The sequence below is a fragment of the Polyodon spathula genome, chromosome 2 (genome assembly GCF_017654505.1).
Source record: "Polyodon spathula isolate WHYD16114869_AA chromosome 2, ASM1765450v1, whole genome shotgun sequence".
NCBI lineage: Eukaryota > Metazoa > Chordata > Actinopteri > Acipenseriformes > Polyodontidae > Polyodon > Polyodon spathula.
The window spans coordinates 93,464,011-93,478,813 of record NC_054535.1 but is presented as its reverse complement, the minus strand read 5'-3'; the positions used below and the strand labels follow the sequence as shown (position 1 = coordinate 93,478,813).

General features: G+C 36.4%; 1 protein-coding gene across 1 annotated transcript; it reads right to left on the bottom strand.

Moving 5' to 3' along the window:
* Positions 1-992: 992 nt before the first annotated feature.
* On the bottom strand, positions 993-12,601 carry slc45a2 (solute carrier family 45 member 2). Its single transcript, XM_041273317.1, has 7 exons — positions 12,140-12,601; positions 11,038-11,214; positions 6,769-7,124; positions 5,221-5,364; positions 4,974-5,097; positions 3,130-3,335; positions 993-1,235 (listed from the first exon to the last, which is right to left on the bottom strand). The coding sequence occupies exons 1-7, from the start codon at positions 12,579-12,581 to the stop codon at positions 1,005-1,007; spliced, it is 1,680 nt and encodes a 559-aa protein (XP_041129251.1). The 5' UTR covers positions 12,582-12,601; the 3' UTR covers positions 993-1,004.
* Between the last annotated feature and the right edge of the window lie 2,202 nt (positions 12,602-14,803).

Here is a 14,803-nt window from a genome sequence, read left to right as displayed (position 1 = left end):
TTACAGGCTTCCAAGAGTGTTTTAACTAATGTTCTTTCAACAATAATAATGTTATTTGTATAACAGTTTAACTTGGAATGATTTTATAACATGTATTTCTAATTCAGTTTCTTCAGTGTAACAGTTGCTCTAGAAATGGTAGCATTATTTTACTGAATTAAGTCTGACCCCTTTCCCTGTTCATACAAAACACAGTTGAAACAGGTTTTAAGACATCCTAGCCTTTTACCCATTTTTTGGTGTTGATCAATATGAGACATGAAGTAATGAAAGTAACAAAAGATACTTTCTCATAAAACTGATACGTTAACAAGGCTTTATGATAAGAGCCTGCCAAGTCTGACTCCTTCCAAAAGTTGCTTTCATAGACTGCTAATAATATTTTCTACTGGTTTTACATATCTATTAGAAAGGAGTATATAGACGATTACTGTAATTATTGACAAAGAGTACATCATTAATATAATTAATACAGGTTAGTTTAAATCATCCATTTCATGTCTAATAACTCAGAATGTTCCCAACAGGATTGGAACTCTGTGCCAGGCTCAGCTCGGACTGGTTCTGCGACGACCGCGACAGGCCTGTGCATCCAGCATTTTACATCACAGGTGTGGGCAACCAGGGCCTTTACTTGATACCTACAAAAACTTCAGTCTTGTTAGCTGGGCTCCCTTCTCTACATTCTCATTCCCATCATTAGTGGGAAGATTTCAAATAAATTAAACTGTTTTCAAAGAGTCTCGGCTGCATATACCCTTCACACAGAAAAGGTGCTTGCACCCTGTACAAGGGAAGACTGGATTTAGGGTCACTCCATGACAAGGTCCTGGATTTGACCTTCACAGTACTTCGAAACTTGAGTTTTAACGGCTTTTAACTCAGGCTCTGGATATTGATTTTATCCAATTTTAACTGGGTGGTTTTGTGAAACATTACTGCCATGATATCAGTGGTAACAGACGACAGACAACACATTGATCACTGCAGGAAATACTAAATGTTTATTTATATTCCACATATCTGACAAAGAGAGCAACAAAGAGACAGCCCGACAGGGACACGGCAGAGGCACAGATAACAATAACCACCACACTGCCTGCCAGGTTCACCAGTGCTCCTAGTCCTGCTCCCACAATGATCTGAGCCAACTGGACCATACAGGTAAGGGCAGCACAGTCAATGCCTTTGCCCCTGCTGTCCTCCACTGGCTTCCCCTCCTGCATTCTCTGCAACTGATAGAAAAAAAGGAGAGCTTTAGGCACATTAAAATGGGCAGTGCCGACAAGAAGGGGGAAAGGGGAGGGGGACTGTATCAGGGCCACTAAAAATACAATAATTTAACACAGTCTGTTTGCAAGGTCAAGCGTCACAATTTTGGGACTTAGTAACTGTGTCTTGTCTGTGGCATCACCATTTTCATTCTCCCTATTTTGACCCCAGCCACAGGGTCCAGATTATATTACACATTCATAATGCTTTAAAATAAACTTAATAGCCTTCAATAGCTTTCTGAAAACATGATTCACAGCAAATCAGAACATGAAACAATTATTTACCGAGGCCCCAAATTTCTTCATGGGCCTGAAAGCAAAAAAATGACCAATATGGGGTTATTGGAAAATGTTACAGTTAATTGTAAAAAATGATATTTTTTATATATATATATATATATATATATATATATATATATATATATATATATATATATATATATATATATATATATATATATACATACACACACACACACTACCGGTCAAAAGTTTTAGAACACCCCCATTTTTCCAGTTTTTATTGAAATTTACGCAGTTTAATGTCTCAATGTACTCTGAAATTAAAGCATAGAACAAATAAACAATTGGAGATAAAAATGAAATCATGGAATCATTTTGTTTAACAAAATTTAATCTAAATTTTTGACTCAAAGTAGCCACCTTTTGCAGATATAACAGCCGAACACACTTGTGGCATTCTTTCTACAATGGAAATCAAATATTGTTCGGAAAGTTCTTCCCCGACTGCTTAAATTTCAATAAAAACTGGAAAAATTGGGGTGTTCTAAAACTTTTGACCGGTAGTGTATATATGATAGATCTAGATATATAATGTTCACAATCCTATGTTGTGTTAATTACAAAGTAATAACCCAGATAAGATTATATCTCGGGATACATATAATGATTTGTAAAGACAGTTTTGAATGAAGTACATCACGAACAAGTATCTCATGAACAACCAAAGGTGAATAAAAAAACGTGACCTGCAATATGTACATATGGATGGCCACGCCCTATATTGATATTTTATACTCTTAGAAAGAATATCTTTACCATGTTTAAGTCCTACAGATACTGTATATGCAAAAATGCTAGGGTGACATATGTACTTACTCATAACCTTGTGGATATGCATCCCCCACCGGGGATAATAAAAGAGCAACAGTGACTGGTAATATGATAAAATCTGAAAGGAAGTTGGGGAATGGTTTCCAAGGACACTAAATGTGTCCTGGTAGTATAGCTATTATGAGGAGTGTCTTTTCACTGTTCTTCCCTGTTCAAATGTTATTATCCCCACAAGGGATGAAATTCCTTCCAAAGTGGATTTAGTGGAGCCACTGTCCGTCTGTACATCACACTTCACACATTTTTCCGTACATAGAGAACCGAGCATCTTAATAAACTTGAAACCAAGTTTCACGACATTTAGCAGAAGTTAGATGGGGTATCAGATTCAGTCCGTCTATACACCTGTCAATCTGTAGCTCACCTACATGTTGGCTGTTTGCATAAATCTGGAGCTGGGATCCAATTGCCTTGTCACTAGGGACAAACACTACTTCACATATGTTGTTAAGAGTACCAGATTCTGGAGATATATTGAGGTATCTGTCTGTCTGTTCATCCATCTATCTTTGTCACACATTTTTGCTTATATCTGGAGAACCATTTCTGATGCATGTTACTTTTTTAGTATTTACCTTACTATGTATTTAATCAGAGTGGTTCTGGATGCTTTTGGTCCAGTGTGGAATTCTACTTTTTCAATCAATTGCCTTCACCTGGCTTGGAGCCTGCTTTACTGGAGATCCTTATCTGCCAGCCACAAATTTTCTGACCTACTTACCTCTTCCTCTTGGTGATACTCAGATATCAGATTATAGGGTATGGTATAGAGAGTGCTGGACATCACACCAAAAACTGTGCACAGAGTCAGAGTGGAGTACACACTGGGGAAGAGTCCAATCAAACCAGTTCCCAGGCCAAAGAGGAAGTAGCCAGTAAAGTAGAGTCCTTTTAATCCTATGTAGGGTAAAAGTATCTGCTGGATATCTGAAAAGAACCATAAAAAAGTAAACGCAATTAGCACTTAAAATATGGTGCAGCTCCTAGCTCCTGCAACGGAACATAAAAGGGAATCAAGTGTCATGATCTTGTTTTTATTTTGAACAAATACATGAAATATTACACTAAATAGAACCACACGTATTATATTGAATTGTTTAAGTCATTGGTTTCGCCTCATTTACAGTTTTCACTGGCTGCCATGTCAACCAAATTTGACTGACATAATACTTTACCAGTCGTAAAACAATGAGAGATGTGCAGCAAAAGTAAGAATTAGGAATGTAGCTTTGCTTTGTTTACAATGGAATACAGAAGGAAAAAAAAAAGCCTCCAATGGCAGGAGATAATGACGGGGAATCACGACATGCAATGGTGTACACAGGTGAAATCACTTTCTCAACTGTATTCACTGTAAGAGTGAAAACATTGTGGTGTATAAGAAAGCCCCCTTGAGATATAGCTTGAGGGTTTATTAGTGGCACACCTCCCTATAAATTGTTAATTCCTGAACCTTACACATTTTAACTGATTATAGCATGGACAGAAATAAGCATAACATGCTTATAAATACAGCTTGACAAAGACTTACAACTTTATCAGAGAACATTGACTGTGTTTCACTGTATAAACTAGCTTTTTTGACAGAGTGAAAAAAAATGTTGAGCCTGTAGGTTATGACAGAATGTTATCACAGATCTGACAGACTGTGATAGATTAAGATTATGATTATTTAGGAGATTTCTCAATTGAATTTTAGGTATCTTAAAACACATTTAGATGTAACCTGGTCGCTGGTTCTTCCGTGGATGTGTGCAGCTGGGACACAGAACTGGAGATGCGTTGCTAGGCAACCAATTGAGAAGGTCCATATTGGCTGGGGGGGCAAGCCTGGGGAGCATGCACACAGCTCAAGGCTAATGCACCACCATGCTACACAGACTGGTGTTTTGTTTACATCGAGGAGGAGAGCGTTCTCGCCACAGGATAAATACTACAGAACCCTTCAAGTGCAACACGCCGTTTGTGAAGGCTCTGCCCAGTCAGGACTGTAGTAAAGACCTGGAGTCACTGGGAAGATGGGACTTTGGGAGCAACAGCAGTAGGTTAGTTTAGGGGATGTTAATCCCAAACAGTAAAAAGAGGGTAACGTTTAATGAGGCTAGCGCTTACCCCGTGTGGCAAACTTATTTTTCAGCTTTGTTGTTAGCTCAGCTGTTAGTCACAGCAAAGTAGGCTGAACCGTCTTTAATTTTCTGACTAAGTGAAAATTGTGGGATTCCCACAGTCACACAGTGAAATGCAAGCCCTGACTTCATGAAAAGCTATGAAAGCAATTACTGTACTTCCTCAGTCACACCACTACACACAAAAAGCAGTTCTGCGATTCTTTCTGGGTTCCCATCAGCAGCTGTTTAATAATGATCGGGTTAAAAGGACAGAGCCAAACAATAACTACAAAAAATATTACCAAAATATGTATTACCAGCACTTCTTAAATTCCCTTTGTGAAAGAAACACACATTAGGGTAAATGTGTATTGGATCTAACAACCCCCCCCCCCCCCCCCCCCAACACCAACAAGTCAAGATTAAACTAAGATACTGAATTCATGGCACTACTTACATGAGTATAAGGCAGAAGAAATAGCATTAATGCACATGCCCCAACATCCAATCTCTACCCCCCTTTCGTAGGTTTGGTATGCTGTTGAATTATGTTCAGCATAAGGGTCTCCTTTATACACTATCTGAAATGTTAAAACATACATAAAATTGATTTAATGAATAAACCACACAATTAGTTTAATCAATTCATTTTTTTTTTTTTTTGTTATTCTTTTATCAATTGAAATTAGTAATAGCTGCATTACCTGGCCCATAAAATCAGTAAAGAACAGCATATTGCAGAGAAAGGCTGTCCATCCAATGAGGTGACTGACACAGAGACAGCGATAGTGAACAGGCATACTGTACATGGCAGTCACAAGGGACTTCAGGGTCACCCGCCTCTGAACCTGACAAACAATAAGAGGTACACTTCAAGAAGCAGATAAAGCAGCTGCCCTCTACAACAGAGAATATGAAATTGAATTGACCATCAAGGGGTTTTCACTTTTTGGGCACCACTTTAATGAACAGCCAGACTGTGAATGTACTAAGTATGGCTTCTTGGAGTAATGCAAAAAATACAGGATGTTCTACTCCGTTTCCTTTGGAATGGCCTGGAATGTACTTGTACAGGTTCGGGTAATTGTGCGAGGAATTCTCCTGCGTGCGGACAAACCATTTCATTTCAGTCACTCTGTCATCCCCAATGCTGCTAACACAAACTGCCTTCAGACACAGTCTACATGAAATCATCCCTTTGCCTGAACTTATCAGATGTACAATGGTATGTGAAAGGCAATCAGAATATACACATGCAGTCTATTCATATTTCCCAGTCAAACAGGACATTTTTGGTTAAACGTTTAGCCTTGGTTGTAAAATAGGAAATAGATGCCCCAAGTTGATAATCTGTCTCAATACTGTCATTTAATAAACACACATACTGTAGCCTACAGATTTTTCACTTTATATAAACATTTTTTAAAGAAAATCCATTCAAATCCAAAAAAACGATTTTAACCCATTTTCCTTTAATGTGACAAAAAAGCTACCTCAATGTTTTACAATAACAAGACCTGGATTGTTTCATACAATCCAGGTAGTAATGAAACACTTAGTAACCCACTTATAGCTTTTGAGTCAGAACTATACCAAAATGTAGGCAGCATAAACAAAAGCACAGCCCAGCACTTTGATTTTAGTTAAACTGATTCAATGACTGAACGCAGTTCAACTCGGTAGTCGGGCCGGGTTGCAGAAATTGAAGTGAATAAGATCACCATACAGTACTACTTTGAGCTTTAGCCCAACAGTTCTCCAAACTGTTTTTTTCATTATTAACATGGCTGTCTATCGATTAATTACACAACAAGCATGCCAGGGTACAGAGAACATACAAAGTCTCATTTTACATCACTGCAGCATTGCAAAACTCTGCATTAAAGAATTCAGACTTAGTAAAATAAAAATGACACGAAATCCATCTTATACGCCAAAGTTCATTATTTTTCATGTTTGAAAACTAATTTTCATGAAATTACTGACGGATTAATAAAACAGAGACCTAACCAGTAGTGCCTGAGATGCAGCAGTGGAAAAGGGTCCCCTTCCTTTAATGTATGTTACCGAACAGTGCTGCACCACATTGCTTCTAATAGGCTCTCGTTAATTCTTAAATACTTCTGCATGAAAAAAAACATTAACATATTTGACCAAGCAGATTTTATAGTAAAGAAGTGACAAACCCAAACGTTTCTGGAAAACAAAAACTCCTGGAAATGTATATGAAATGTGAATACAAAACAAGTTACCTCTTGGTTTGGTTGTTTAACGCTGGGTGTAATCAAATTGGTTTCGCTCAGTGCTGAGAAAGACCTGGGTCGTATGTCTGGCTCATGGTTACCATTTGGCATTTTGACCACAGCCCCATAACCATTACTGTGGATGTTGGGCTTTAAAAGTAAGGATGTGTCAGACACTTTATTCAGAGAATCTTGTTTCCCCAGCGGAACTTCTGGGATGCTAAACAGGTGCACAGTCAGAAATACCCCCAATATGATGGCTGAAAAAAAGTAGATAACTTGATATTCCGACCCCAGCAGAGTCCCCAGGGCTGTGTGTCCCCAGTCCATAGCTCCAATAAAGTACCCAAGAGCACCGCCTAGACCTAAAAAGGGGGAGAATACACAAAATAAACACATAAAAAAACACCTTTACTTTTCCAAAGTATTTGTCATTCTGACTGTAGCAAATTCTACATGTCAAATAATTAGTGTTTAGAAAGACTTTCAGAAAAGGTATCGTTAAGAAAAAAAACAAAAACATTCTAAGATAAAGGATATAGAAAAGACACAGAAACAAAACAGACGGATTGAGTGTTTAAGTTATGGATCAAGAAATAATATTAAAAAAAAAAAAAAAAAAGTTACCATGATACATTTTACAGTTCACCATGCATTTACTCTGTTTTTATTGTTAACCATATTTTTTACAATGCTTTACCAGACTTGCTTTCAATGGTTGCCTATGCATTGCCAGGTTTTCAATATAATTTTTACTGTGTCTTACAACACTGTGCTTTTACTCTGGTGTACTGCAGTACACTGTATAATAGTCTCACGTATACTGTTAGGCTATTGGTTTTCATAACCTTGGTACACAAAGGGACAAATTAAATTATATAAAACGACAGTGATATTTATATCCACTTCTTTTCAGCTCATTAAAATGGTCTAAAGGGGTTTTATGGGCATTTTATTGATTTGGTTTAAAGGCATTCATTCTGCTTGTCAATGCAGCATGTCATTAATTCTTAACCAGATTTATTCTTGTTGTAAGACATGCAATGGCTTCTAAACTGTTGTGATATAGGTTTATTACCTTACTTACTTGTAGACAACTTCTGTAAAATGTTATTATAACAAATACACCATTTGAAAAAGTCAATTGCTTTGAGACCGTTTACAGTATCTTGGTCTTGATAAGAATTCAATAACACCCTGACATAGATAGCATTACAAAATTGCACAGAAGAATTAATAATTAAATATGTAATCATAAATAAGCAATTCTCCAGATTAATACAAAATGACACACAGATGGATGGATAAACGGACATACAGAAACTCCCCTATCTCCCCAGAACCCAAGGTTCTCAATAACTTATGCTAAATACAGTAGTGTTAATAAACAACTTTCATAACAATTGGTGTAAACGGTTCTCCAGATGCACGTAAAAATATAAATGCCATACACAGATGCAAGGACAGAGCCACACCTGTTTATACCTAGAATCTGCCGTCCTCAGTAAGTTATGCTACATAACATTAACAAGCTTTGGGACAACTGGAAAAGCAGTTCTCCAGACATATACAGCACAGTGCAATGGTAAGAAGTAAGGCTGGGAATTTGTCACAAATTTGTACCAAAAATAAAAAAATAAACAAATAAAAAAAAAAATATATATATATATATATATAAAATCAATCAGAGCATTCAGGGTAGATTTGTTCAAAAAATGTAGGGAATGTGTGCAACATCACAGGGATGAAAATTCAACCACGTCTTCAAATGTATGGTTTTCACGACATCAATGTGAGCCGAAGTGAACACTGTTACATTGCACATCGAACAAAATAAAACCCTCCTTTCGTGAAATGAAAATATACTTGCAATGTGGGAAAGTACTAAGTTAAGGTGTCAATGCCATGCAGCTAGGTTTATTTATTTATTTTTAAAGTGGAATTTCAAGTAGAGTTGGTAAAAATGAAATGCTCTCCTAAAATCAGTAATCACATATATCTCAGAATCAGTGACACCAGGGACTTAATCCTAAGCTTTCATCTGAAACTGGGAGAAAAGTTCTGTCACCCAAATCTTATTTACAAACTAAACACTGCAGAAATCAAGACTTAATGAAAGTAATGTGTAACTCAAATACTGCCACCTTACTGCCACAATACAATTCCTTAGCATCATGCTGGTTATAAACATGTGCAAATTATTTATTTTCTGGTCTTAGTATTTCATTCATACAATTACCATTGCAGTAGGCAAGTTACAAAGAAAAACATAGAATAAATTAATTTAAATTTCATTTGAAAATACAAAAAAACTAATCATTTCCAAAACAGATTGAACATTGTGTTTCAGTCATTGGTTGCATCCAGGATAATAAAAGTTTGTATTGCCATTGATGTTTATGGGGAAACACATCCATTACATACACCGTAAAAGTCGTTCATCTTATTGTTGCAGGTGACACCAGCCAGACTACAGCCTAGCAGCCCGTGCAGCTACTGTCTGTAACTTGCAGGGCCTCTCAAGTTAGAATAAATAGATTCATTCACTGACTTTTCAAATCGGGTGCAACATTGCTGCTACCTGACCTGAAAGAAAAAACAATACTAATTCCGGGATGGCAGCAAAGAATCTAAACATTTTCACTTGGTTTTGTATTAGGTATAGTCAAGTTTATATTTTGTTTTTGTATTTGTTTAAAATTTGACGTTGATTTCCATATACGATACTTCAATACAGTGGCTTGCAATATACCAAGACACTATAAATAAATAGGCTATATAAAAAATGAATGCAAGATCCCAATAACAAAACATGTTTGCTAATTGTAAAAATAGCATATTTATGAAAGAAATACATTACAACTGAAAAGTTAAAATGCACAATAAGGTTACTGAAGCTGATAAGATACTATGGATTTCTAATATTAGGGACTATACCATTTACACATGTTTCTCCTAATCTCTAAAGAACTGTGGTATAGCAGAATGGCATCTCATTAAAGCGCCTAGTTTGACCTGACCCTTATTACAGCAATACTGTTACTGACAACAAGGACTGCTGCTTAGTATGTCAAATTAATGTAAAACCATTCTGATGGTTATTACACCCCAAGCTTCTATACGAGAATGTTACTTCCAATCTTGATTAATAATCTCAATGACATTAATAGAACAATTAGAAGAAAAAATAAATCATATTTAAAATTGCATAAGAACATGCCGATGCTAAATTCCTTTATACAGGATTGATTACATGGTGACATTTTGTTACGATACAGAGCTAGTTGGCAATGTAACATTGTAAAACATCACAACAGCTTCACACATGAAAGTAAACCTAACCTTTAACCTGGCAAACGCACTGTGCCCAAGAACTGGTCGTGAAACTCTGTTCTGTTACATCACAATGGGGCAGCAGATCTAACAGACATTACATATCACAGGTGCCTGTAACATGAACACAGCAACTAATTCCCAAGATCTAGCCTTCAATAATGTGAAATCAGTACCATAAAGTAGGTAGTTGTGATCAACATTCACAGAATGAGGAATGGTTTCTCACTGTATTCAGGCAAAGAAAACTGACACCAACTAATTATATTTAAAGTGTAACTCTGAACACTGAAGCTTTATGCCAGAGTAACATTTTCACATCATCACTAGTGCCCCAAAGCTGCAGTACATGCCATACTGTAACACCATATGAAACCCTCAAAAGCATTATCCAAGCTAGCTAATCAGGAGTTGAATACCCTGCAGGGGAAAGAAAAAAAAATCACAATCCCAGCACATGACCAACTAGAGGATAAGAAACCTTTGTACAAGTCTCCCAGTCACTATCTCCAGATGAATCTGCTGCACACTTTTCTTCACAAATGTAATCTATTCATTCCCATTATACTGTAGGATATCGGATTAATAAAAACATGTGAAAGAAATACAAAAGGAAAAGGAAATTCAAAAAGGGATAAAAAGCAATGGTTGAAAAATGGTTCTTTTAACGCCACGGTCTGCAATGTTCAATTTAGCACCATATGCTCTGTATAAAAAGATTTTAATGAATGGTGTTTTTTTTTCTTCTTCTTTCTGTCAGGTAGCCACTGAAACCTTATTATAAGTCACAATATATATCCATAATAAAATAACACAGGGAAGAAAAATAAATCATACTGTAGGTTCTACAAGGGGCGTGATTTATAATAAATGTTAATTGAAGATGTACAAAGAGGTTGGTGGGGTATACAGTTGAGATGTTTAAAAAAGTAAACAGCTGCTTACCAGTTAGAAGGGCATGATAATGAAGCCCCCGCTCTTTATCCTGATGACAGCAAACATCAAACAGATAAGCCTTTATAGGTCCATCAATAAAATCTGCTGCAAAGTCAAAAAGCACTACTCCCAGCATCACAATCGCTATGGCCCAGGTCTGCTTTACAGTTTTATCACTTACAATGGCTAAAAAAAATAAATAAAAAAAAAAAAAGACACCTTAGCATTATTGGATACAATTGTACAGAAACGTGGTTTATCTGGTGTCCCTATGTACACAGGTACTTCATCAGTGTGTTTCTCCTGTGTTAATATTGTATTTCTTAAACTATTACATTGTGTAGAAAATCCATGTTGATCTTAAATGGGCTTGCTTTTGCCAAAATTAATGCAGCTATGTCTAGAGGACTGCCATAAGGGAGTTTGCCATTGTAAAAACTATAACAATTTAAAGTTGGCACACATTTGCTACTTCTTTGCCAACCTATTACAGTATGTATGACTACCAGTAATGCTAATGTAACAGAGATTTGTGGAACACAAAGACTAAATAAATTAAGTACATTTCCAAGATTAATGGCAAAAATGACTGTGGCTGGTTTGTTAAACATGATAAAATGCTAAATTGGTTTAATTATAAGAAAATAAACACTAAATTTGCACCTGTGCTATAAAGGTTAATGATTTCACTCATTTTGCATGAACCCAGTTAGTAACTAGTCCACAATACAGTACTACATAACTATTCACATTTTATATGGAAGCACATGCATTATTGATATTATTAATCAGACATTGATTTATTTTGCACTGTAGAAAACCCCAATGATGTTTGCGCCCCCCTTTACTATAAGGTACATCTTGAACTTTACTAACAGTACAGACCTACGTTTCATACCAAACTAATGTAGTCGTAAAAGTCTCGTCTTAACCCACAGTCGAATTTAATTGCATTGCCTGGTCACAGCACACCGGCATAATTCAGAGGTAGCATCACATTGCTTGTAGTATTTGTAAATCTAAGACGTTATATACGTGTTCACATGTCACCGGATATAAAACGTTTTATTTCACTTGCTTTTTTACTGTCTTTACAAAATAAAGTACTTGCCTGAAACCACGGCGTCTCCATTAAGATACATAGTCATTCCTATCAACATCATGATACCCAAGGTAATAATATAGGGTCTTCTTCTGCCCCAACTAGATTTGCAGTAGTCACTTGCAGATCCAATTACTGGCTGCAGAATGAAACCCAGAATTGGGCTTAGAAGCCACACTAAGCTGTAAAGTCTTTTGGGGAGTCCGACACTAAGCAGTACCGGGGTCACAAACGCGGCTTCCACTGCATAGCAAAATTCCCTTCCAAACATCGCCATGCTGTGCATTAACAATCTACCCGTCGACCTTCTTGGGGGTTCCACAGCACAAATAATTTCCCCGGTGGATTCAGCTAATTGTGTTTGGCAATCCACCGTGTAGAGATCCATGGTTGTGATTTGGACCTCAGTCTGGGATAGTTTTGCAAGTTCCTTTTCAGTTTGGAGAGTCATGATGTAAGCCCACTGCTTGGTTCCCCTTGTCTGGCAAAAAGAACTACAGTGAAACAAAACTGAGTTTTCTTCATTAGTGCGTGCATAATCAAATTTTTTATCCTTGAAGCTAATTTGTCAAGGCGGGGGAGTTCATCAGATGAGTGAAAAGTTCCTCTTTTTTTCTGGATGGGTGGAAGGTCACGTGTTATGTAAGGGCTTATCCTTCACGCGTGATAAAGATTTACTTTGCTGGGAGAAGGAACCGTAGCTAAAGTGACAGGCAACCAGTATTTTTTTATTTTTTGTTTTAAATAGCCTTTGTTAGTTTATATATATATATATATATAACATAGAGAGAGACAAAAAACTAAACACAAAAAGATTTCAGGTGTATAGCCATAACGGTTCCTAAGATACCAAAATCGGCACTCAAATGCTCAGTAACCCTTTCCACATTACATGTGTGGTTCATGTATTGAAGTAATGATGAGTCTTAATCAATTATTTTAAATTGTTTTTAATGTAATGTATCATATTTTTTCACCATTTAGAAAATAGTATACACATATTTATCACCAGTACATTGGGTGCAACTTTGCTGTGACTTCTAATTTTTCCTTGTGAACTGTGAATTGTTTTTTCTTTTAAGAGAAATTGGTTGCCTGTTTCCAGTTTAAGTTTGCAAAAATTATGTGTAACAGTAAATGTAACTCTTTTTGACAGGAAAAGACCCATCAGATTGCAATTGATTGCACACATACCAAAATCTGACAATGTACCACTTTCCGAAAATTACACAGGACATGTTTCTGTACATGTACCACATTCTGACAAAGTACTACCTAGCACTACATCAGTCTTTCACAGTGATCTTGGTCACAGGTTAATTTATAGTAAAGTGTAATTGATTTTAAACCTACTGGTACACAGTAAGGTTAATAGCTTGCAGTTTGTGCCATTTTTATGCCACTACCAATTCAATCAAACAAGGACAGAGGAACATAAGAAAATGCACTAATGAGAGGAGACCATTCAGCACATCAATGCTCGTCCACAGCACAAACAATTGTGGAACTCATTGACCTTTTCTATTAGAGAAGCTGCTTCGGTAAATATTTTTAAGTCAAGATTAAATACTTACTTTTGCAGTTTAGCCTTTTAACCCGACTTAAAATATACTTATTTGTATCTATTTTATTTGTTATGATATTGTATTTTATGATTCTTATTAATTTCCTGTTTTCTTCAGTGGTTTGTTGATATTATTATTATTATTATTACATTTTCCTACTTCTTGATATTGCATACTTCTTTATGTTTTAACCAACATGCAAAGCGCTTTGAGATACTGTGGTATGAAAGGCTCTATATAAATAAAATTAATTGAATTTAATTGAATGAATAGCTGGTTGATCTCAAAACATTATCAAGTCAGGTCTTAAAAGATAATCCACATCATTGCTATGTAACCCGTTGCAAATTCTATTTCTCACCACCAGTTAAAATCTGTAAAGGCTGATTGCTGATGTAAATGAGATAAAACATGGTTTCTAAAACCAGCGTGCTTTGACAGATTGAACAGCGTGAGTTTTTTTTTGTTCCCACTGGTGTTCATGCTGACACAGCTGACAAAAAAAAGCTATGCACTCAAAAGATGAATTAATCTAGGGCTAAAAAACACATTTAGTCAGTCATGCAGAGCTATTTGTTATGGTTTTATGCAATTCGCAATTATTAAAGAACCACATGAGAAATACAATTTTATAGTAATATGAAATTCAACAGATAGGATGAGAAGCAGTATAACATAACATTTGAAAATCCCATAGTTTCCAATGTATTCCAATATACAGTGCTCCCCTATATAAGGCAACCCTTTATACTGCAGAACAGGTTATAAGGGGCTATGGTCATGCCTCCTATTTGCCCTATAATGCCATTACACTAACACTAGTATTGTCTTTATAAGGTGGAACACAAACAGCAGGTTCTCTTAGCTATGACTCCTGACTACAGCGCTATAAAGGGGAGCACTTTATGTGGTCACATGACATGTCATCCTCTAGCTCTATGTAAAATATAGGTGAGTTTTGCAACTATTCAGCAACAATCATGAGAAAGCTGCCTCAGTGACTTCACAAGGGGATAATAGATAGTGTGTGCTTGTGGAACCTGCTCTTTCTCAACACAGTAGCTGCATTTACCAAGTGTACATCAAGACATTCTTCCACGTACTCCTG